Consider the following 25,405-nt stretch of genomic DNA (forward strand, 5'->3'; position numbering starts at 1 on the left):
AACTATATTTCTGGAAACAATGATATCAACCACTTTGCCTTTTATTTTTCTTTTTAACTGGTTTTGAAAGTTGATGTATAAGGGCATTTCAGTAATTTGTTTGTTTTCTTGTCCTGTAGCTCACACTCCAGGAAGCAGAAGCAGCTAATTTGAAGACAAAGGTAAAAATGCTACAGGCTGAAGAACAGAGTTTACGAGAAGCCTGCAGAGAACATGATAAGAAAATGAGTCAGCAGGAGAAGGCTATACAGGACCTGCAGCATGAGAAGGACATCAGTAACCAGCAGGTGAGAGATAAGGTTTGAACGATGTGGAAAATAAGCATCCTAATCAAATGGCGATAAATAATAGGTATTCTCTACCAAAATAATAAATGAGTGAAACTGAAGTGATGGTAATATCATAAGGCAATATATGTCTTCAAATCTAATTTTCTTAAAATAAGTTGCTGAAAATTTTGAGTCTCTTAAATTTGTCCTGTAAATAACAGCAGAGTGAAAAGCTTGATAGTCGTTTTCATTTTGCTCTCTGAGTCATGCTCCCATTCTCTGGCCAATTGTGTTAAGAACAATTAAAGTAAAAAAGAGTCTTGATATCATCTTGTTTGACCTGTTTTGCATGAATTACACAACCTTTGAGTACAATTAGATTAGTTTCCAAGCAATATAGTGAAAGACTTCAGCCTTACGTATACTGCGTTCTTTGATGGGATGGGAGTTGTTCATCAAAATGAAGTTTACATCTTTTAAGGCAATGAGTGCATTAGGAGTTCCCAGTTCGCGGTGCCCTTCATTTACTTTGCAAGCACTTTTCATATTCATTTATGTTCACCAACGGCTTCTATTTCAGTTTGAAGCAAAAGTGCGCTACATCAGCATTGCATCAGTATTTGGCATTAATAATGAATAAGATATTCAGCAGCCACAATTCTCTGGGGTGTGCTGAGGGTTGCAAATCAATTTCATAGATTCACAACCCTCTGTGAGAAGAAATTCTTCCTCATTTCAGCCTTAAATGGTTTACTCATTATTCTGGGACTGTGTTCCCTGGTTCTAGACTCTCCTACCAGGGAAAACATCTTCATGGTGTCTACCTATCAATCCCTATCTCATATACCTAAACTCCAGGGAATGTGGGCCATTTTCATCAATCTTTCCTTTCTTATGGAGACAAAACAGCTTGCAGGCCTTAAGGTGTGGGTTCATTAAAGCCCTGTACAATTGTAAGAAGACTTCCTTGGCCAATATTCCATTTCCCTTCTGAATTACTTGCTGTGCCTGAATGCTACCTTCCTGTGTTTCTTATTCAAGGATACCCAAATCTTTCAAGCAATCAAGCTATTTTCCATGAAAGGGTTCACTTGATTGGACAGGCAGCTGTGAGGCCCTGAGGACGTGGGCAACAATGGGAAGAGGTGTCAATGGAGAGAACATCACTTAGAAGAGGACTTCCCTGAAAGACAATAGATCCTAATACTCCCTGATTATGTTGTGCCCCCATTAACCATTGCCAAAACAGGCCTCATTTGTATGGAATTTCCTGCAGATTACATCAAAGCATACATTCCATATCATTAGACATCACTCTGCATGTATATGTGTTCAGTTCATCTATAGAACCCAGAACAAATTTCCAGAATTCAGCGACCCACATCTTTTACCTGAATTTTTGATGTACTTTAGTTGTATACAAATAGGTTGAATATAATTGATGCTGAATTGAGATTCCATAAGAAAGCAAAAAAAAGGGTTCTTTCAGAGACAAAATAGAAGGCAATTCTTCAGTTATTCAGGTCAAATCAGCTAGGAACTTGATCGTAGCAAGAATTTTTCAGATTTTGTTGTTCAAGGAAAGAGGTTTTTAGAATAAGCATAAGACACAGAGTTTCAGCTCTTTAGCTCATCCCAGCCAGTGGAAATCTCCCTGTTTACTTACCCACCGGATTTCTGCCAAGAATACAATATTTTGATTCTTATCTGTTGTTATAGAAAAAGCAGCAGGGGCACTCTCACAGTTGACACCAACTGAGTGCAATTTTAACCAAGGGCTGAGCAGGGAAACCATATTCCAGCTTTTCCATAAGGTGATGTAGTAGGAAAAAAGACTGAGACAAAAACAGCTCTATGGGCAAGTATTCTGTGGGGCAGGAGTAATGGTTGATTGCATGAATAACATTAAGACTACTACATTTGTGCTCAGTGAAGGATCATGTTAGTCTTTTGAAGGAATTACTAAAGCAAGTGTCATATAATGAAAAAATTGTATATATTAGCATGAGTTGCATTTCCGAACATAAAACATTAGTCCAGTATTGCATGGTAAGCACATGGCTAAAATTACTTCATTAACCAAAGAATTGGTTTCCAGCCAAGGTTAAGATAAATAGTGTTAAAGGCTCCGGTATCAGTTAACCCAGATTGAATTATTGGTTTGCATATTCATTTGAGATCTTGGATGGTTAACTTGGACTGCAAAAAGACTTGTATTCCATTGTGTAAAAAGGAGAAATGATAGATCTGTGAGTTTAACTTTAGTCACAGAGAACCTATTGAAAGCACAATTGATAAGATGCACTCTGTGATTGCTTGGTGAGTCACAATTATTAGGGAAAACTAACACTTGGATATAAAATAAATATGCTTCATTAATTTGATTGAGTCCTTTAAGAAATTGACCAGACAAATGGATGAAGATAGCCCAGTCTTTCTTGTGTATTGTGATTTCCAAAAAATATTGCTAAAGTATTGCAAAGCTGGCTGTTAAAGAAAACAGGGCAATTAAGTTGGACAAGAAGTGGTTTATCAAAAGAATGAATGCAATTGGATTTCAGTTATGAGGTGAGCTTGGTTGAGCTCTGCATTGGCACCTTTGCTGTTCAAGGTGGTAGTGATCTTCAAGAGCTTAATTATTAAACGTATAAATGATGTGACGTTAGTAATTTAACCCAAAATATTGGAACTGGTTAAAATAAACTGGACAAGCAGGCTCATTTGTGACAAATTCCTTTATCCATAGAACAATACAGCACAAAACAGGCCCTTCTGCCCACCATGTTGTGCCGTCCATCAAACCACCCTCACACTACCTAACCCCTTCCTCCCGCATATCCCCCCATCCCGCACTCCTCCATATGCCTATCCAACAAGCTCTTGAACCTGTCCAATGTATCTGCCTCCACCACCACCCCAGGCAGTGCATTCCATGCACCAACCACTCTCTGGGTGAAAAACCTCCCCCTGACATCTCCCCTGAACCTCCCACCCATAACCTTAAAGCCATGCCCTCTCGTCTTGAGCATTGGTGCCCTGGGAAGGAGGTGCTGACTGTCTACTCTATCTATTCCTCTCAATATTTTATATACCTCTATCATGTCTCCTCTCATCCTCCTCCTTTCCAGTGAATAAAGCCCTAGCACCTTAAGCCTCTCCTCATATTCAATACTCTCTAATCCAGGCAGCATCCTGGTAAATCTCCTCTGCACCCTCTCCAACGCCTCCACATCCTTCCTATAATGAGGCGACCAGAACTGAACACAGTATTCTAAGTGTGGCCTAACTAGAGTTTTGTAAAGCTGCATCATCACCTCGCGGCTCTTAAACTCAATCCCGCGATTTATGAAAGCCAACATCCCATTGGCCTTCTTAACTGCTCTTTCCACCTGTGAGAGCAACTTTCAATGAACTGTGAATATGAACCCCCAGATCCCTCTGGCTCCTCCACACTGCCAAGTACCTTGCCATTTACCCAGTACTCTGCCCTGGAGTTTGTCCTTCCAAAGTGTAACCACCTCACACCTTCTCCGATTGAACTCCATCTGCCACTTGTCAGCCCAGCTCTGCATCCTATCAATATCCCTCTGTAGCTCCGACAGCCCTCCACGCTATCCACAACACCGCCGATCTTAGTGTCGTCCGCAAACTTACTAACCCAGCCCTCCACCCCGTCATCTAAGTCATCTATAAATATCACAAAAAGTAGAGGTCCCAGAACCGATCCCTGCGGGACACCACTAGTCACTGCCTTCCAATCCGAGGGCACTCCTTCCACCACAACCCTCTGCTTTCTACATGCAAGCCAATTCCTAATCCACACAGCCAAGCTTCCTTGGATCCCTTGGCCTCTGACCTTCTGAAGAAGCCGACCATGAGGAACCTTATCAAACGCCTTACTAAAATCCATGTAAACCACATCCACCGCACTGCCCTCATCAATCTTCCTGGTCACCTCCTCAAAGAACTCTATCAGGCTTGTGAGGCAAGATCTTCCCTTCACAAAGCCATGCTGGCTGTCCCTAATCAGTCCATGATTCTCTAGGTGTTCATAAATCCTATCCCTTAGAATCCTTTCTAACAGCTTACCCACCACAGACGTGAGACTCACCGGTCTATAATTCCCTGGCCTATCCCTATTACCTTTTTTGAACAAGGGGACAACAGTCGCAACCCTCCAATCCTCCGGCACCACCCCCGTAGACAACGAGGACTCAAAGATCCTTACCAGCGGTTCAGCAATCTCCTCCCTAGCCTCTCGAAGCAGCCTGGGGAAAATCCCGTCAGGCCCCGGAGATTTATCTGTCTTAATATTATTTAACAACTTCAACACATACTCTCTCTTGATATCAACAACCTCGAGAACATTACCCCTACCAGCACTCCCTTCCGCGTCATCAAGACCCCTCTCCCTAGTGAATACCGAAGAGATGTACTCATTGAGAACTTCTCCCACTTCCGCCACCTCCAGGCAAATTCTCCCACCTTTGTCCTTAATCGGACCTACCTTTACCCTAGCCATCCTCCTACCCTTCACGTACTTGAAAAAGGCCTTGGGATTTTCCTTAACCCTACTAGCCAACGCCTTTTCATGTCCCCTTGTAGCTCTCCTCAGCCCTTTCTTAAGTTCCTTCCTCGCTACCCTATATTCCTCACGGGCCCTGTCTGAACCTTGCTGCTTATACTTCATGTACGCTACCTTCTTCTCCCTAACAAGTCGTTCCACCTCTCTCGTCACCCACAGTTCCTTCACCCTGCCATTCCTTCTCTGCCTCACCGGGACATATTTATCCCTAACATCCTGCATAAGATCCCTGAACATCGACCACATCTCAATGGTATATTTTCCTTCAAAAAGGACATCCCAATTTACACTCCCAAGTTCTCTCCTTATAGCCTCATAGTTTGCCCTTCCCCAATTAAAAATCCTCTTGTCTTCTCTGCACCTGTCCCTGTCCATGACAATTTTAAAGGTTATGGAGCAATGGTCACTGTCCCCCAAATGCTCACCCACCAATAGATCCTTCACCTGTCCCGGTTCATTTCCTAAAACTGGATCTAACATGGCATTCCCTCTAGTCGGCCTGTCAACATACTGCGTCAGGAATCCGTCCTGGACACATTTAACAAATTCCGTCCCATCTAAACCACTAAGCAGGTTCCAGTCTATATTTGGGAAATTGAAGTCTCCCATTATAACAACCCTGTTATTTTTGCTTCCCTCCAAACACTGCCTGCCAATCTGCTCCTCTATATCTCTACTGCTACCGGGCGGCTATAGAATACTCCTAGTAGAGAATGCTCCTTTCTTGTTCCTTAATTCCACCCATACAGACTCTAGAGATGATCCTTCTACAGCATCCATCTTTTCCACAGCCGTAACAGTGTCCTGACCAGTATCGCCACCCCCCCTCCCCTTCTCCCCCCTCCCCCCCTCCCCTTCTCCCCCCCTCCCCCCCCTCCCTTCTCCACCCCCTCCCCCCCCTCCCCTTCTCCCCCCCTCCCCCCCGCCCTTCTCCCCCCTCCCTTCTCCCCTTCCCCCCCATCCCCTTCTCCCCCCCTCCCCACCCTCCCCCCCCTCCCTTCTCCCCCCTCCCCTTCTCCCCCCCTCGCCCTTCCTCCCCCCTTCCCCTTCTCCCCCCTTCCCCTTCTCCCCCCCTCCCCTTCCCCCCCCGTCCCCTTCTCCCCCCCCTCCCCCCTCCCTTCTCCCCCCCCTCCCCTGCTCCCTCCCCCCCTCCACCCCTCCCTCCCCCTCCCTCCTCCTCCCCCCCTCCCCCCCCTCCCCCCCTCCCCCCCTCCCCTCCCCCTCCCCTCCCCCCCTCCCCTCCCCCCCCTCCCCCCCCCTCCCCTCCCCCCCTCCCCCCCCCCTCCCCCCCTCCACTCCCCCCCCTACCCTCCCCCTCCCCCATCCCCCTCCCCCCCTCCCTCCCCTCCATCCCTCCCTCCTCCCCTCCCTCCCCCCCTCCCTCCCCCCTCCCCCCCTCCCTCCCCCCCTCCCTCCCCCCCTCCCTCCCCCCCCCCCCTCCCCCCCCTCACCTCCCCCCCCCTCCCTCCCCCCCCTCCCTCCCCCCCCTCCCTCCCTCCCCTCCCTCCCCCCCCCCCCCCTCCCCTAGTTGGATTCTAGTTGGATAGTTTATTTGAAATATGGAGGTCACATTTGAGAATTTGTAGGGAAAGTGTGAGGTTAGAAACCAGGAGGTTTTTTATTTTCACAGAGAACCCTCATTGTCTGGAACAAAGTAGAGAAAGTGGAACAAGGATGAAGTTGTTACAGTTTTTACAAGATAATATGCCAGTTTGAGTACCACATAGGGATTTTACCAATTTCAACCTGAAGTAGCTCAAATGTTTTATTTGCTTTTCCATTTTCTATTAAGTAACATGGTCATGGGTACATAAATGATATACAATAGTGTATTGATGTTGAGATGGAGTAGGTTTAGTGCAACTGAATATCATTTTGTGCCTTAGTTTCACTTGTTTAATCTCATACTTCATGGTCACATCAACCTGCCCAGAAGCAGCATTCATACATAATTTACACAATACTATTTCTCAATTGAAGTGGATAGGCTTAGAAATTTATCAGGTAGCACAGTATTTTTAGGTGCTACATGATAAAATTTTATTGAAAACCTGATTGTCAAATGCAATGTGATCTTTACTGCACAAGTAACACAAATCAGCAAATTTGTTTTGGGTCCATGACACAGATATACATGGAGATCACCTGGCATGTACACTGATGTCTAATGGCATGCCACGCACATTTGATTCCACACATAAAATTCCTCCCTTTTAACTGGAGGGTTTAAAGCTACTTCAACTTTAACTATATGGGGCTTGTCTATATCACTCCCACTGCTGTGAATCTGATGCATTCATCCTCTTCCAGGTAGGTCCTCCTTTAAGTGGTTTTCTTACAGTGCATACACCTCTACCCTGCCCATTCTTCCTGTCAATGTCCACCAGAACCTCTCACTCACTGTCCACCTGACAAGTCCACTCCCCTTGATTACCATTTGCCTGTCACTCTGACCCCAATCATTGATGCCTTTTTCAACTAGATCTTTCCATGCACCCCCATTCTCCAATACCATCTTTGCATGACATCTGATAACCAACTACTCTTCAATCAGAGGAACTCCAGCACGATATCCTGTCCGAGACACTCTGCCTCTCCCCAGATCGATTCTCCCGTCCCTAATTGTCACTTTACCCCCATGTGACACAATCTTCCAAAAGTGACTGCTTGCTTATGCCAAGTTGAAACTCATGGAATTGATGACAGTTTATCGACCAAATTAGGAAGTTATCTGAGTGGACAGAGACAGAAAGTACGGATTTTTAAATTCATTTTTCAAGATCTGGGCATCGCCAAGAAGACCAACATTCATCACCCACCCCAAAGTGCCCTTGAGAAGGTAGTGGTGAGCCCCCGTTCAAATTGCTGCAATCCTTCTTGAGAAGGTATTTCCATAGTGCTGTTGGGTAGCAATTTCTAGGACTTAGACCTAGTAACGATGAAGACATGGCAATACATTTCCAAGTCAGGATGTGCACAACCTGAAGGGGGAAGTGCAGGTAGTGGTATCCCCATGTGCCTGAACCCTTTGACCACCTTGATGCTGGAAGTTACAGGTTTAGGAGGTCTTGCTAGAGCAGCCTATGAGAGTAATTGAAATGTTTTTTATAGGTGGCGCACATTGCAGCCATGATTACACTTGTGTAGAGAATGAAAGTTTAGGGTGGTGGATAAGATGCCAGTCAAGCAAATACTTTGTCGTGGATGGGCTTTTGTGCTTCTTGAGAGTTGTTGGAATTGCACACATCCAGGCAAGTGGAGGGTACATAAATAGATAGAAATAAAGAAATTAGGAGCAGGGATAGGCCATTTAGCTCCATGTCCCTCTTCTGCCATGTAAGGCTGATCTGACTGTAACTTCAACACCCATTTAAGCTTACACCTGATATGCTTTCACCCATTACTCATCAAGAATTATTCAAAGACTCTGCTTCCTCCGCCCTGAGGAAGAGGGTTTCAAAGACGCTCAATCCTTTTAGAGAAAAATTTTGCTTCATCTCTCTCTTAAATAGGCAACCCCTCATTTTAAATTAACCTCTTGTTCTTGAATTTCCCACAAAAGGAAAATCCTCTTCATCAATGCTGTTAAATACCTACATCTTGTATGTTTCATTGTAGTCCCCTCTCACTCTTCTAAGCTCCAATTTGTCCAACTTTTCCTCATAAGACTACCTGCCTATTTAAGGCAACCTTCTCTGAACTGATTCCAATGAATTTGCATCCTTTCTTAAATAAAGGGACCAGTGCTGTGCACAGTTTTCCTGATGTAGTTTTGCTAGAGCCTTGTATAACTGAAGCACAACTTCCCTACTTTTGTAAACAATGCCCCTCACAATAAGCAATAACATTTTGATAACTTTCCTAATTACTTGCTATATCTGCATACAAGCCTTTTGTGATTTTTGTGACCCAGATCCCTTTATATCTCAGAGCTTTGCAATCTCTCACCATTTAGATGATGTGGTTTTAATGCACAATTTCACATATTCCAACATTATACTCCATTTTCATTTCCTTTCTTACTCACTTAACCTATTTATGTACTTATTTATTTGCCCAGATAGCAAGTCCCATCTGCCCGCATTTGGCCCATAGCCCTCTAAACCTCTTCTATCCATGTACTTATCTAGATGGCTTTTAAATGTTGCTTATGTGCCCACCTCAACCACTATTTCTGGCAGCTCATTACAAATACCATCCTTTGAGTGAAGAAGCTGCCCCTGATGTCCGTTTTAAATCTCTTGCCTCTGATCTTAGACCTAAGCCCTCTTGTTCTTAAGCACTCCCTCCCTGGGAAAAAGACTATGTGCTTTCACCCCATCTGTGCCCCTCATGATCTTATACACCTCTATCAGGTCACCCCTCAATCTTCTATATTCCAGGGAACAAAATCCTAGTCTATGCAACCTCTCCTTGTAACTCAGGCCCCCAAGTCCAGGCAATATTCTGATAAATCTTTTCTGCACTCTTTCTAGTTTAATAACATCTTTCCTATAACAGGGTGACCAACGCTGTACACAATACTCCAAGTGCAGCCTCACCAACATCTTATATAACTGCAACATAACTTCCCAACTCCTATACTCAATGCCCTGACTGATGAAGGCCAGTGTGCCAAACGCCTTCTTTACCACCCTATCTACCTATGATATTGCTTTCAGCAAACTATGCACTTACACTGCTAGGTCCCTCTGTTCTATAACATTGTCCAGGGCCCTACAATTCCCTGTACGTCCTACCCTGGTTTGATCTCCCAAAATGTAATACCTCACATTTATCTGGATTGAAAGCCATTTGCCAATCCTCAGCCCACATACCTAGCTAATCAAGATCCCTCTGTAATTTTTCATAATCTTCTACGCTGTCTACAACACCACCTATTTTAGTATCATCTGCAAACTTACTAACAGGCCTCCAGTCCGAGAAACAAGCCTCGACCATCACCTTCTGCTTCCTACCACTGAGCCGCTGAGCACGTCCTGGGGTTTGGATGAATGACCTTCACAATTATAAGCATTTTCATTTGTGCAGGTGTTCTCCTGTGATGTTATTTCCTTCAGTTTCACTCAATTTTGCCTGACCTGCTGAGTGTTAAGTGTTGCCAGCATTTTCTGTTTTTACCCTTTGGTATCTTACTTGGTCAGATGCTGCCCTAATATCATGTACAAAGATACAAGAGAGGCTGTACAATCTTGGTCCATGTTTGGATCCAGTGGTCTTGATGAAACGCAGACTGAATATCATAGAGCAGGGTACTGATGAGTTAGTGCCATTTGTCAATACTCTTAATGATGCCTTTCTTAATTTAGCTGATGATTTAGAGTAGACTGTTCGGCCTGTAATTAACTAGACTGTATTTGTTCTACTTTTCATGGACAAAAACCTGCAGTGTAGGATATGTGTGTTGTTGGTATTAAGAGTATAGAAATATGCAATATCGTAGTCGACCAAAGCACTTACAAGGTCAGTCCCAAAGGTATTGGTTTCATCACAGTGCTTGTATCTTAAATTCCCTGTACATTGAGAAGTATATGTTAGAAAGAGGATATATAGCATCAAAACAGTTAATTTTCAACGTTACACATTAGGAATATCAGTGTTTAGTACCTTTGGTCTGACCTTTTTATCTTTTGAAATTATGACAATTAAAATTATAATAAAGTGTATCCATTTCTGTTATTCTTATCGAGTGAAAATTATGTGATATTTCAAAATGATTTACATGAACTTTTGTCTTGTATTGAAGCAACCGGCATGACATTAATTTTTAATGATTTCTTTCTGCTTCATTTGGAAAGAGATTGTGGTAACCCATTTTACAGGTAATCAGGCATGCAGTCCTGTACAGAATGATAACCAGTACGCCAACAATCTCAAAAAAAGGCAACAAGGTTGAGGTTCATCACTAAAGGTGATGCAGTAATATATTCATTGCCAGCAAATTATTTGGACGTTTGCTTTCTTTCCTCTAGCTTAGAAAACAGGTATATTTAATCATCCAGGGATATTGGAATTCTAGTTGACCAGCAGCCTTCTGGAAAAGTGTTTCTTAATTTTGATTGATGAAGTGGTTTATCTTAGGCGTTTTTTCTACACTGCATCATGAAAATTATATTAGAATCTAAATGAGATTCAGAATTTCCTGTTTGACAAGGTTGGTTGATGAAAGGGTTCCATGTCAACGTCTGACACACTAAAATTATATGCAAATACTGTTTGAGCTCTATTCAAAATTAATCAAGGGGCAAAAAAGCAGACTATCATAGGAACATGTTCATACTTCTGGCTCATTTTAATTTGCCAAAGGGTGTTTTCAGATTAGTTAGCTTGAAAAATTGGGATTTGACAAGTATGCAGGAGCTCAGGTTTAGTGGATTTAGTTGTCTAATATTTCCTTAATTTTCTTTATCTTTGCAGATTTACCAGGTATTTCTGTTCCTTATTTTTTTATTGTTGAATTCTAGCTCACAATGCCTATCAGTCTTCAAAATCAATGCTTCTTTTTAAAATAAATATATTGTATCCAGCCATCTTGCTTTCATCTTTTGAAATTCTCTGCAGTGCTTTGTGAAATATTAATGATAATATTCAACATATTATAACATCAAACATATCAAGGATAAAGGGAAATGCATTATCAATATTAAGTATAGCCTAATTTTGGACTATTTTCATTTTCTATATTCTCATAGCCATATGTAAATATTTTATGTGTTTTCACATGAAAGAAATGATTTCTCAAATAATTTGCCATTTGACATATTTTGCCAGATATGTAGTTCATGTGGATTAACAGGAGACATAGATAATGATTCAAGAGGAATGCGTAAAGGGTGTCTGAGTTAATTGGCAGAGGCTTTGCACAAACAAAGGTTAGATAAACCAATTGTGACAGGATGTATAGACCAGATGAAAATTACACTGAGGAAAAAAAGCTATATATGGGAGGGAGATCAGTCATTTAAATACCGATAATGAAAAGCAGCTGATGAAGAGCAATGTCAAGAATAAAGTTATGACTCTCAACTTTAAAATGTCAATGTATGTTAACTCCACTGACTTCAACCATTTGTGTGGAGGAGAAGATACATTCCACATGACTATAAGTTGTATTTATATTGTACTCTTGATGGGGTTAAACATTCAAAGGAGGATTTTTCAAAGAAAATATAACAGTGAGCCTAACATTAGGATTTAGAGGAGGAAGGTTTTAGGATGTGTTTAAAGGAAGAAATTGAGGCAGCAGGTTTTAAGGAAGTGATTATCTTCATACTTTTATCAGTATCATTGTCGTTGGGAATGCTTACAAAATACATCGTAGCAGCAACAGTTTGCCTTTAATGTTGTACATTTAACAAAAATGTGTGTCCAAAGGAGAAGCAATATGAAATCTGGGCAATAACCTAGAATAATAAATTAATAAGGTTAATCAAAGGTTTGGCCAAAAAGATTGGTTTTTACGAACAGTTGTATGAGATAATCCAGAGATAATCCAATCTTTAATTTTTTTCCCAATGTTTGGAGGACTTTCTCACCGGTATTTAGTGTGTTAAGTGATGGATGTTAACCCATATTCTTATATTCCTGTGACCCTGTAAGATGAAGCACCAATCTACCTTATGTACTAGTAGCAATATTTGCAACTGGCTTAAATCTCATCCTGATATCAGAAAAAAAATGTACTTATGAGTGACACCTTGATAACTGTCTGATGTAGCAAAATTGTTTGATTTCTTTTGTCTTTCTTCCTTTGCTTGATTGATAAAAATTCTCTTTGTATATACTCCATCTTGATGATCAAATAAAATTGAAAGCAAAGAAGTAATGTAAAGCCTAAACTAAACTAGCAAGCCTGAAAGGCACAAAACTATTGAAGGAATTTCAAAGCGCTGTCATATGTACATTTTCATTTAATTGTTCAGTCAGAGTGCCGTAAGTGAGCAGTTTACCACTTTTGGTGTCACTCATCTCAAAATGGCCAATGTAAAGTTCTTGGTGGTCACTCCAGATATTTCCAACTTAAGGACCCAGAAGTGTCAAGTACTAATAGACTTTTCAGACTCCAATACAAAGAACTGGTGTTCAGCTGTTGGTTAACAAGTTATTAACTCATCTCCATCTTCTGAGCTATCTGTTGTCAACAGCCTTGATGTTATACTTCCCACGGCTCTGGAAAAAAGAAATACTTTACTGTCTCAGCCATTCATGCCTCTTCGATGTTGAGTGCATTCCATAGTTCATCTCGTTACTGACACTATTTTGAGGATACCTTCAAGAAAATTTTCAAAGCACTGTTTACAGTGCTGAGGGCACTGCCATGATACTTTGTACAGCATCGAAGATTTACATTTATTGTAGAGTCCTCTAATTCCTTTAAGTATAATTATTCTGCCATGAGAACTATTAATTTAATGCTGAAGGTGTTTTATCAAATATTATCTAATTATCAAAAGATAGGGAATACTATACGTGTTTTTCATTGCCATTTCAGTTTTGTTAGTCAAGGAGAACTCATTTAGAATGTTGTCATCTGTTTACTATAACCTAAACTACAAATCAGATATCAAAGACCACAGATTCCAAATCAAACATATATTGAGATTGCCTTTTTGTTACAGTATTTATAATTTCATTAATTAATTGATGCTCTGTGGTAAATAATATATATGCATGTGTGTAATTCTAATTAGTAATATTCACCACTAGAAAATATTCACCACTAGAATTTTTTTCTAATATTAGCTAAAAGGATTCTATATGTTAAAAAATAGCAAACTTTTTTCAGTATTCAAATGTTAATTATGAACATTCACAATATCCTATAACAATATACTAAATATAGCCTGTCACATGCAGGCAAATAGATACTGAATACATTTTCATTCCTTATTACATTGTCTCTTCATAATTACTGCATTATACATTTTAATCAAATAAAATTTACAAGGTATTTCTCAGGAAATTTTAACTAATCATTTTATATTGTAATTGTTCATCTACTCTCGGAAAATAATTGACAAAATATTCAATTGTCATGGTACATGCTTTATGTTACAATTGAATTGTAACAAAAAGTTGATCACAAGCTGTATGCACTGTGTACTGAAATGGGACTATCAATTGCCTAGTTCTGTGCATATAGCACATGGGCACAAAGTACCGTATATGCCATGATAGGATGACATAAGTCCTTGTCCTCGTACGATGCACAGCTGATGCCTCCCCATGAATTGATTCTCCTATCTTCATTTACCACACAGTGCGGTCCACACACAAGATATCAGGTCTAAACAGCAGTGCAAGGCCTTTGTCTATGCTGTTCAAATGCTTGACCAATCAATTGCAGGTTTATTGGGAAGTAAGTTGGTGCAGAGCTTGTTGGAGGCAGAAATTTGGTATTCTAACAATTTTGGACTGTTCTGAAGATTTTGAAGGTGAAGGAATCTTATTTATTTAGCCTTGGTCCCATGGGTCTCCAGCATAACCAGGAACAGAAGGGGAGATACTAAAGGTTGGACCTCCCTTTCAGAGGAGAGGGGGAAAGGCTCTTTAAGACAACCTTATCTTAAAAGTCCTGTGAGAGCTATACTGCTACCTTGATCTATCAGAGGAGCAACAATCCAAAGGCCAAGAATTTCTTATCAGTGGTTACAGAGATCTGTCACTGGCTGCTGTCTTAAATATATGCAGCCCTCTTGGGTAGATAATTCATTATTTCTGGGTGAAGAAATTTTTCCACGTCTGAGTATTGACTACTCTCCATCCTATTACAGGCCTCTTTTCCCTTCATCTCTGCTGCTTCTTTGCGACATGTTTGATGTCCTAATTCCGATGAAAAGCTGTCAACCTGAAATGATAACTCTGTTCCTCTCTCCACAGATGCCACTTGACTTGCTTACCATTTCCAGCGATTTCTGTTTGATTGTTTTTTCTAAATTGATGTTCATTGAGGGATTGATATTGGTCAGGGACATGAATATGTGGTCTGGGGGCATAGGAGATCAAGCAGGGATACAGACACCACCAATCTTACCTAAGAAAAAGATGTGTGTGTATGCCTGCCCGCCCACCCATCTCTCCAAAGCCTGACAAATTTGAATTCTTACTCATGCTCCTAGTTGGGACATGAGAAAAAAAATATTTTGTTCCTCATATAGTTTCAAGGGATCTTTCATGTTCACTTGTGATGATATAAAGTGCCTCAATTTAATATGCTGTATATGGCAGCCCCTCTGACAGTACAGTGCCACTTCAGTACTGTTCAGAGATTCACCCTAAATTAAGGTACTTAAGGTATTTATTTATTAGTCACATGTACATCGAAACACACAGTGAAATGTGTCTTTTTGCATTACTGAGAATGTGCTGGGAGCAGCCTGCAAGTGTCGCCACTCTTCCAGCACCAACATAGCATGCCCAGAACTCCTAACCTGTACGTCTTTGGAATGTGGGAGGAAACCGGAGCACCCGGAGGAAGCCCACACAGAAACAGGGAGAATGTACAAATTCCTTACAGACAGCAGCAGGAATTGAACACTGGTCACTGGCGCTGTAATAGCGTTTTGCTAACCGCTACACTACCATGCCGCCCTTATATTCCCAATTTATCCACTGAGCCAAGGCTGCCAGAAGTTATGAATCACTTGTGTGTTAGAAACATTTATTGCGTACATTTCATTTGTGATGCTTTTTAGCATGCTTTTTCCATTCTTGAAAGTCAGCCACAGAAAAATATTTGATGGTTTTTACCTCAAGTACTCTTAGACCAAGAGTTGTCCAACACTGTTGCTCCCCTGTTTGAAAAATCTTCCTACATACAGTGGCTGCGTAGCTGATCAAGAAAAAAGAGTATAATCTTTTAATTAAAATGCAATTTAATTCCAATTCCATCCTCAGAACCAGAGTCAGGAGAAATCCATTAATCAGCTTCAGAAGGAACTGGAGGTTGTCAAGCATGCACATGAATGTGATGTGGATCATTTTAATCATGAATCTGCTCGATTACGGAAAGAACTCAACTCATCTTCAAAGGAATTACAACAGAAGATGACCAAACTGCAACAGTACAAGTCCACAGTTGACAGGCTGAATTCTGACTTACAGCATGCACATGAGCAACACCAAGAAGTGCTCCATGAAGTAAGAATTGTTTTAGTATATAGTTACAGCACTAACCTGCCTTTCATGAAAGATTTTTGTTCTCTAACTTTTTTAATTATATCATTTCTTTACAGCATGATGACATTCCACTAAATTCCCATAATTCATGTTTGAAATCTTATGGTGAATATGTGAGGCAGAAAAGATTGTGTACTATTGGAATACAGTTTATTTCCTTGATAAGTGCCATGAACAGGCTGTGTGTTGAATAAGCAAGTACTATTTTGGTTATAAAATTACTTCTTTAAACATTACAGCCAAATTATTCAGCAAAAATAGCCTATCTGTTTACCATTTTTGGCATCATTTTCATTTTATGTTAAGGAAAAACTGAATTTCAAATCAGCTGGAGCCCCAGTTTATGGTTTGATGATGTCAGCTGCTGGCTGCACAGATTAACAATCATGCTGACTCAGAGGGGTTCAAGATGCCCACCATATGTGGATAATCATTAAATAATCATTAATGATTAAATCATTAACTAATCATTAAATAATGCTCTATGATAAGTAATGGTCAATATTCTCCATCAAAGATCGAATGGTAAATTATATTAAGTACCAGATAGCTGACATTTAAATTGTTTCTCAAAGAAACCCTATTATTCTTATAACACCAAGAAAGTAACTCCAGACAATTTCTGCATTTCCTCAGTTGACAGTTGTTGCTATCAGAAAATAAACTCATGGGCAAATTTTAAATACAGTATAACAAATTATTCATCTATTTTGTGTCATATGATAATATAATCATATCCCTACTCAGAGTGGTTACTTTATGTGCTAATGCAACTTTTAACTCCTAAGTTATGTTGTCTTCTTGATAAAAACACTGGACATTGCAACTGTGGTGTCTAGCTGCAAGATTTTGGTAAAGCCTTGTATCTTGTGCTAGTTCCTGAGATGGTCCTCCAACAAATTCAGCTAAGTGTATCCATGCTTGTTCTTTGGCACATCCATTGACACAAGCACAAAGAGAAAGCATGCACTGCATTTTTACATAATTTATCCAGGTACCAGATTACAGCTGGAGTTTAACTAGCTAAAATCTTAAAACTCACCAGATCATATCACTGAAATGAAAAGGATAAATAGAAGGATGGTGAGAGAGGAAGGGTGAAATAATGTTCTGCAGTGGGATTGGAGACGCAACATTCCCCCTTCATGCAATGGTTTAGTGGTCTAATCCAATGAACCCACATGTCACAAGTGGACCCAAGCCACACAGTTAGAGATCATGATAGGACCATTGATCACAGCATCTTGCACTGAGGCAGATAATAGAGATGCTGTGATCTTTATCAGTGATACATGTAGAGAAGAATGCACATACAGCAATGATTGTGGCCAAAATATTGATGCAGTGTTATTCATGTAGGAGTACCAGCTTGCTCCTTTGATCTGCTGCCTGTTGGATAGTTGAAAGGCATGATTCTTAGAACCAATTTCTGTGGGAATAACATAAATGAGCACTGTGTGCTGATTATGATATCACGTGCAAATAACACCAGAAAAATATCATGTGCACAAGGTGCTTTGCAACCTCAAGTGGTTGGTCCAATTTTCCAATGGGTGAAAGTTCCCATGGAAATAGGAGCAAAATGGCATTATGATAATATTGGGGATAATACTTAATTGATGATCATGCTTCTGAGAGCTAATCTCATAACCTCATAAATTCATTCCTAGTCTTAGCCATCATTGTAATTAGTCTATTTCTCTATCACTTTTGAATAAATTGACATCCACAAGTGGATCTTTTTTCAGATATCCCAGTTCGAAGACATTGTGCACAAACAAGGACTGGAAATGGCTCAGCTTAGACAACAGCAATTTGACTCTGAAAATCAAATAGCTATAGTCAATCAGAACTGCAAATCACTTGAAGCCAACTTGGATCTTTATAAACAAAAGTACCAATCTTGTGTTAACAAAATGACAGAGCTGGAAAATGCAAAGCAACAACTGGAGGCAGACTTACAAGATGCAAACAAACGGGTGAGTTGTGGTCTTTTGTCTGTTTTGGAAAGGCTACAATATAGCAGATTTTTGCAATAGATATAGTTAGTAATTGCAGTGTACTTTCACTCTCCCAATTTCAACCTTTAGGATAAAGCCACAATATTTTTGTTGTAGATCCGGAAGGTATGTGCTTGCATTTTAGTCCTATTGTCTTCCTTGTGCCGTTTTCTGAGAAGTTTCCTGGACAAACTTTAAAGTTATTGCAAAAGGATGGATTGGTTAGAACCAAAGGCAATTAAAGCCAGTAATATGTCTGCACAATATAAGCTGGATGTTATTTCAGACTTCGTAAACTTTTGTTGTGCATTTATCTGTAAAATAATATTGATACATGCAAGTATTTAACGATGCAGCATTTTGAAAACGTCTGAATCTGCCCATTACAGTGTTGGTAGGAATGACCACTGCACAAGAACACAAGGAAAAAGGAGGAGCAGACCATTTGGCCCCTCAAGCCTCCCTTGATGTTCAGTACAATCATGGTTGATCTGCCTCAGGCCTCAATTCTTCTTGTGTTCCAGTTCCACCCAGTCCCAAATTCCCCAATCTTTCAAAAAGATAACTTCCTCCTCTCTGAATACCTCCTAAGATCTTCCTCCAAAACCTCATGGGGTAGGGAATCCCAGAGATTCACAACACTGCATAAGAAGAAATTCCCATGCACGTCGGTGTTAGATGACCACCATTAATCTTGTAACTTGTCCCCCCATTTGAGACTTTCCCACAAATGGAAGCACCTCAACATCTACCCCGTTACGCCCCCTTCAAATCTTGTGTGTTTCAATAAGATCACCTCTAATTCTTCTAAACTCCAAAGAATACAGATCCAACTTCTTTAACTGCTAAGGTTCAAAATGCTGTATAGTACTTCAGGTGTGGAGTTCTATGCAGAGATCTTTCTCTTCTCTTATGTTTTTCTACTTCCCCTTTGAAATTTTTGTTTTCATCTTGCTTCTCTCTCACATTAACTTGGCACCTTTCATATGCTCCTTTTTCTGCTTTATTTTACTCAATCTTTTTGATCATCTACCACTTTTGCTGGAGTGTAGACCATCTACAAAATGCAATGCAGTTACTTGCCTAAACGAATCTGACACAACCTCCCAAATTCTCATCCTCTACTACCAAGAGGGACAACTGCAGCACATATTATTAGAACATCACCACCTCCAGGTTCCCTTTAGAAGCCATATGCCATGCTTATGTGGAAATAATTGTCATTTCCTCCTCATTTCAGGGTCTAAATCCTGGAATTCTGACCCTGTATAACAGATTGTGGGAATGCCTTCTCAGAAGGACTTCACTGATTCAAGAAGGTGGCTCACCAACACATTCTTAAGTGAACTTAAGGGCAGGCAATAAATATTAGTCTTGCTGTAAAGTTTGCATCCTAAAAAACAGATAAAAGTAAAATCTAATTTTGTTCATTAAAAACACACATATGGACCTGAAATTGTTTATAATGTACAGGGCTATTCACAGACTAGTATGAAGTATATACCATTTACATTAATTTATTTTCTGATTTTTCAAGTATACATCTTCATGTAACCTATATCTCTTAATATTATAATGGAGAGAAATATTATTCATCCCCTCATTCGTATTCTATTTATGACATTGATAACATTTAAGAAAAAAGCTGGATAATATGTAAACTCACTAATCTTGATATCTGAGCAGTGGGAATTAAGAAAATAATCTGATGGGTATCACAAAGAGGAGTTTAATTTATAGGCTACTAAAATTAACTTCAAGATTATGCAATTGAGAGTTGGATGGTTAATTCTAAATCTCATTTCTCCTTCCACTGACTTAGCTTTGTAGTCACGATGAGACTCATCACAAGCTACAAAATGAGATGCTTACAGTGAAGCATCAATGTGAAACCAAGTGCAGACAAGTGGAGAACTGTGAGGATGCAATTGATCATTTGACCCAACAGCTACAGGCTGCACAAGAAGATCTGTCTGCTCACAGAGTACATATTGCCCAGTGTGAGGAGATCATTCGTAGTCTTCGGGAGCAGGCTGCTGTTCATCACAATGAGGTGAGCATGGGCATGTTTATCTGCCTTTTGCTTGTAATTATTGAGAAAGGCTATCAGAAACTTTCCGTACTTCGCTCTTTATGGAAAATCTTATAGAGTTTAATATGGTCATGTATATTCAAGATATCAAGACACAACAATACCATGCATTTGAAAGATAAACCAAACATGTTAACATTAGAAGAATGTGGTCTTAAACCCGAGTGAAAGGGTTATAGTTGGTCATAGCACCATAATTTATCCTACTGACCAATGGCAACTTTCTCATTTGAGGGTAACAAGGCAAGTGGGAGTGCAGTGAAATGACAATTGAAAATGGGTTTTTAACTTTGCATGATGTTATCCAAAATGGCCAGCATCAAAGTCTATTCTTCCCACCAAACTAGGGCATGTGCTGGGATTTAAATTTGATTTCTTTTCGAGTCATAGAAGGATACAGTATGAAAACTGGCCCTTCAGCTCACCAAATATGCACCAACCATCAAGCACCCATTTACACTAATCCTACTATTTCTATATTAATCCCATTTTATTCTCCCCATCTTCAACTTCTCCCCCACCCCAGATTCAACTCCTTACCTACACACTAACGTAGATACAGTGGCCAATTAACTTACCCATCCACATTTATTTGGGACGTGGAAGGAAACCAAAGCACACGGAGGAAACCCACACAGTCATGGGGAGAATGTGCAAACTCTGCACAGTCAGCACCAGAGCTCAGGATTGAACCCAGGTCTCTGGAGCTGTGAGGCTCCCAGCTACACCACTGTGCCGCCCAGGAAACACAATACATATCTCTCCAAAAGCATCAAATTTCAGTTGTGACTGAACCCAAGATACTAGAAGCTTAGAGAAGTGAAAACAGTGGAGGAGGGGTTATTGATTACAAATGGTGGAGGAGCAGAGGCTAGGAGTCAGATGTGTGGAGGTTCAGAGGGATTGCTAAGTTTTGAAGCTGGGTGCTCGAGTACCTAGAGATTGGAGGGAGGGTTGTTTAAATGCAGAGGCAGGGTGAGGATTTGGGTTTATAAGTTACTTACCTTGCAGGCCTGACACTGTGAACATCAGACCATTTTATGCTCAAGATATTATGGTCCAATATCTTCTGCAGTCCTCCAAAAGGAAGATTGCAAGGAGAATAACGTTATCCCACAAAGCTCTGGTATAGAAATAGTGTTTGTAAGTCTGATCATAGGAAATTTTGGTCAATTTTTCTGAGTGAGAGAAATGACACAGAATTGGTTGTTGTTGTGTTTAACTCTTTAAAAAAAACTTGATTTTCAATTGAATAAATTTGAACCACACTGTGTTATGCAATTGAATTTCCAGTCAATTTTTTTTCTGGTGATTTCAGATTCTGTTCTTTCTAATACATTTCTTTTCATTTATGATCATTTTTATGGAACTAATTAAGACAATTGTGGAGATACTCTCCAACATCTCTATTCCTAAATTGTAAATATCAACCCAAATTATTCCTTCAATCAGAATGGGAGAAAACCTCTGAAATCTGAGGGGCATATAGTACCAAAAAAAATAGTTAATTTGCTGCAAATAACATTGCATTGCAGTGAATTGTTACAGTTTTCTGGTAGGTGCATAATCTACAGCTCCTACCAGTAACCAATTAATAATGTTTGAATACATGCAAATTGAAACTCGTTTGTTAATAAGCATTCAGTTAAATGTGCTATGAAGGTTATGAAAGCAAAGAATATTTTTAGCCCAATGAAGTAGACCAAGTGACTCATGACATGCCAAAAGCATATTAGACAATTATAAAACAAAAGCTAAATTTCCTTCATATTTTTATCAATATGGAAAATCAATTACTGTTATATCCACAAAAATACCATGTGCCAGAATCAGCAAGATACAGTACAATAGACAATCGCTATATCAACACATTCTCTTGCTACCAAAGAAGAACTTGGGCAGAGCATCAGGTTTGAGTTTGCTCATTCATTGGCTACATGGACAGGAACAACGATAAAAGGAAATAGGTAAGAAAATACCTAAGAGATAATTTTAACTTAGTGTGCCTGATTGACTAGATCAATTCAGTTACTTGTTTTACACGTTGCACAATTTTGCTTCAAGTGATTTCGGTGTGAATTAAGTAATGGAGGGTGTCTTTAGAGATATTATTCTTATCATGGTTTGGAAGTATTTCTGATGAGATGGTATTTACAGAACTGTGAAATTAGATTTCCACAAATCTTTAACTGCTGGCATATTTATGATAAGAAGAGGGAAGTTGCAAACAAGATTGCACATACAGTGGCAAGAAAAAGTAGTCAGGAAAAAGTGTCATGTATCAAATTGGCACAGATATTTCTTGCATCTGCCAATGGATTCTTCCTCACATAAGTCAATTGTTCATTCTTCTTATGTTTATATTCCCTGGTCTTTAATCCTCAAGGATCTCAATGAGGAAGTTATTTTCTAAGTTGTTTTTGTGCATCCCTGACAAACTGGTTATTCTTAAGTAACAATACTAGAAATTAAATAACTTTAAAATTTTAATGGTATACTCTGCAACGATGCTGGTGGATGGTTTGAGATTGTGGTGTTACTCAGCTGGAGCTCTTGGCAAATGCTGATGCTTTCATGTAAAGTTCTCAGTCTATTTTTGAACTGGCCAAGGATACCATCACAAAAAGATCTCTGGAAGTGTCCTACCAGGTGCAGTCCAGAAGTTAGATTTAAAAATGCACACATTCAGCTAATGTCAAGATATACTCAAATTTCCTTTGAATATGTTTAAATCTGTGATGTACAGAAATCAAAACTTAAACAAAATGTCAAATTCACACCATTATTTCTAATTAAGTTTTAATATATTTATTTCTTGGGATATGAGCATCTTTGACAATTATCACCCATCCCTATTTATTCTTGAGAAGACCTTGCAGTACTGCAATCCTTTTGGAAAAGGTGTTCCCACAGTGTTGTTGCACAGGGTTTGGGTGGGATCCCAAAGCTTAGACCAAGCAAAAATGCAACATATTTCCAAATCAGGATACTGTACAACTTGGAGGGGAACCTTCAGGTCGTGGTGTTTTCAGGAGTGTGCTTTCTTTGTCCTTTAGTAGTAGTGGTCACAGGTTTGGAAGGTTTTGTTGCAGTAACCCAGTCAAGTAACTGCAGTCCATTTTATAGATGGAACAAATTGCAGCTACTGTGTACTGGTGGTGGAGGGAAGAAATGTTGCCTTGTGCCTGGTAAATGGTAAAAAGGCTTTGAGATATCAAGAAGGAAGTTACTAACTGCAGGATACTCAGCTTTTGATCTGTTGGTCCAGTGGAGTTTCTGGTCACTGATGACCTTCCTGGATATTGCTGGATCTTGATCTTGGGGATGTGGCCATCTCCCTCTTATTGGAGCTTATGATTGCCTGGCATGTTTGTTGCACAGATGTTACATGTCAATTATCAGCCCAAGCCTGAATGTTGTCTAGGTCATGTTACGTGAAGGCATGGACTATTTCATTTGTTGAAGTGTTGCAGATGGAATTGAACATTTAGCAATTGTTAGCAAGTCTCCCTCTTGACTTTGTGATGGAAAGAATGTTGTTGATGAAGTAGTTGAAAACATTTGGACTGGAACACTGTTCTGAGGAATTTCTGTGATTATGTCTTGGACAGAGATTATGCACCTCTAACAAACACAGCATCTTTCTTTGATAAAAGTCATTGGAGAGATTTTTCCTTGATGCCCATTGACCTCAATGTTATAGGGGTTTCTGTATTCGAGCAACTTGGAATGAATAGCAAAATTGAAGTTTACATTTATTTCACAGTAACTGAAAGCTTAAGTGCTGATATTTGGGGATTTTTGCTTTTTAGTGTGACTTGCATTAATACTTTAATATATTCATATGAACAGACACCGTGTATATTTCAATGAGGACAATTTTTATTTTAAAAAAGAACCTCCTTAAATTGCAATTAAGGACCAGAAAGTTATCAGCTTATAAACGTCATTGTGTCCAAATGGATACATCAGATCGGTGTTACCGGAAGATGCTAATGATCATTTAGTCATGGACCTGCACTGAAAATTTCAGTTGAGCCTGAATCCACAGAATGAGCTTTAGGGCTTGGATTTCACTTACTGAAAAAAGTATTGGTTGTTGGGGTAGGGTGGTGGTGAGTAGCAGGTGACCGCCATTCAAAGAGTCAATGCCTGATCTTGGGACCAGGAGAGAGTCTTCTGGAGGATCGTGGACTGAGAAGGAATTGTTTTCTGCAAGAGTCAAATGTGTCAACAATGCAACTGCATTGTTGTTGGTAGAATTGTTTAGGAGATGTTTCCTTCCCATGGCAAAAGCAATGGAGACTAATTTGCATAATATTTGTAACCTGTGCACACAACTGGTAATGCTCATATGTCTGAATTGTGCACTTACATAGGGTTGAAAATGTTTGTGAAACACTTCAATAAAAATGGTGCACCTGTATCCTGATCAGCTACTGTATTCCTGTGCTCTTGTTTTAATCATTTATAATTGGTTGGCCTTTAGATCTTTCTATGTCAAATTTATAGGTAAGTATTAAAATGAGAGCAGTTCATTCACTGATGTGAGTACAAAGTTTGATTAATTAAACTTACGATAGCCTGGAAATTGCAACCACTATATAGGATTATATTGCAGGACTGCACCATGTGTGGGGTAAATGACTTGCAAGTAGGTACAGTTTGGATTTGTCCAGTTAGTTTCAGTTAGTATCTATTAAATATAGATGAAGAAGAGTAGCAGTTAACGTGCATATTTCATAAAAGTGAAATCAGAAGACTCGCTTTGTTAGAATTTTAGCATCTCCCTTGTACCTACTTTCTAAAAGGATTATTGTATTTAATTAAGTTAGAAGCATTAACTCAGCACCTTACATTAAAATAGATTGTTGTGGTACTATTTAATGCCATTTTCCTGAGCTGAAAAGTATTATTGAACCAATTTTACAAGGTTCATTAAAGTCCACTTCAAAATGCCTAGGTTTACAAATGATGAACTAAGCTAAAGAGTGATGGATGACAATCATCAGAATATATAACGAGAAAGTCTCTAATAATCCCTGCATTCGGGATTTCTCTCCCCAAAACACTTTTTTTCTTGCTTTGTCTCCTCCCCATCAAAACCTTCTCAAAATATGACCAAATCTTCTGTTACTTTTCCTCAAAGTCATTCATCTAATTGCCAATCATAGGACTTTATCATACATAAATTATGTTGCATATTTGCACACGAAGAAACTGGATATACTGTAAAATGCAGAGGATGTGACAGACAATTCTTTCTTTAGTTTCACTCAAC

General features: G+C 39.7%; 1 protein-coding gene across 1 annotated transcript in view; it reads left to right on the forward strand.

Annotated features, from left to right (window-relative positions):
* The window catches only part of LOC127577465 (polyamine-modulated factor 1-binding protein 1), a 135,714-nt gene that overhangs the window by 62,639 nt on the left and 47,670 nt on the right, over positions 1–25,405 (forward strand). Inside the window, exons 9-13 of the mRNA XM_052028690.1 lie at positions 120–287; positions 15,751–15,993; positions 16,089–16,145; positions 17,781–18,011; positions 19,855–20,085. Coding sequence (XP_051884650.1) covers positions 120–287; positions 15,751–15,993; positions 16,089–16,145; positions 17,781–18,011; positions 19,855–20,085 — 930 coding nt within the window. The remainder of the gene's footprint in view (positions 1–119; positions 288–15,750; positions 15,994–16,088; positions 16,146–17,780; positions 18,012–19,854; positions 20,086–25,405) is intronic.

Source organism: Pristis pectinata, chromosome 13 (genome assembly GCF_009764475.1).
Source record: "Pristis pectinata isolate sPriPec2 chromosome 13, sPriPec2.1.pri, whole genome shotgun sequence".
NCBI classification, from domain to species: Eukaryota; Metazoa; Chordata; class Chondrichthyes; order Rhinopristiformes; family Pristidae; genus Pristis; species Pristis pectinata.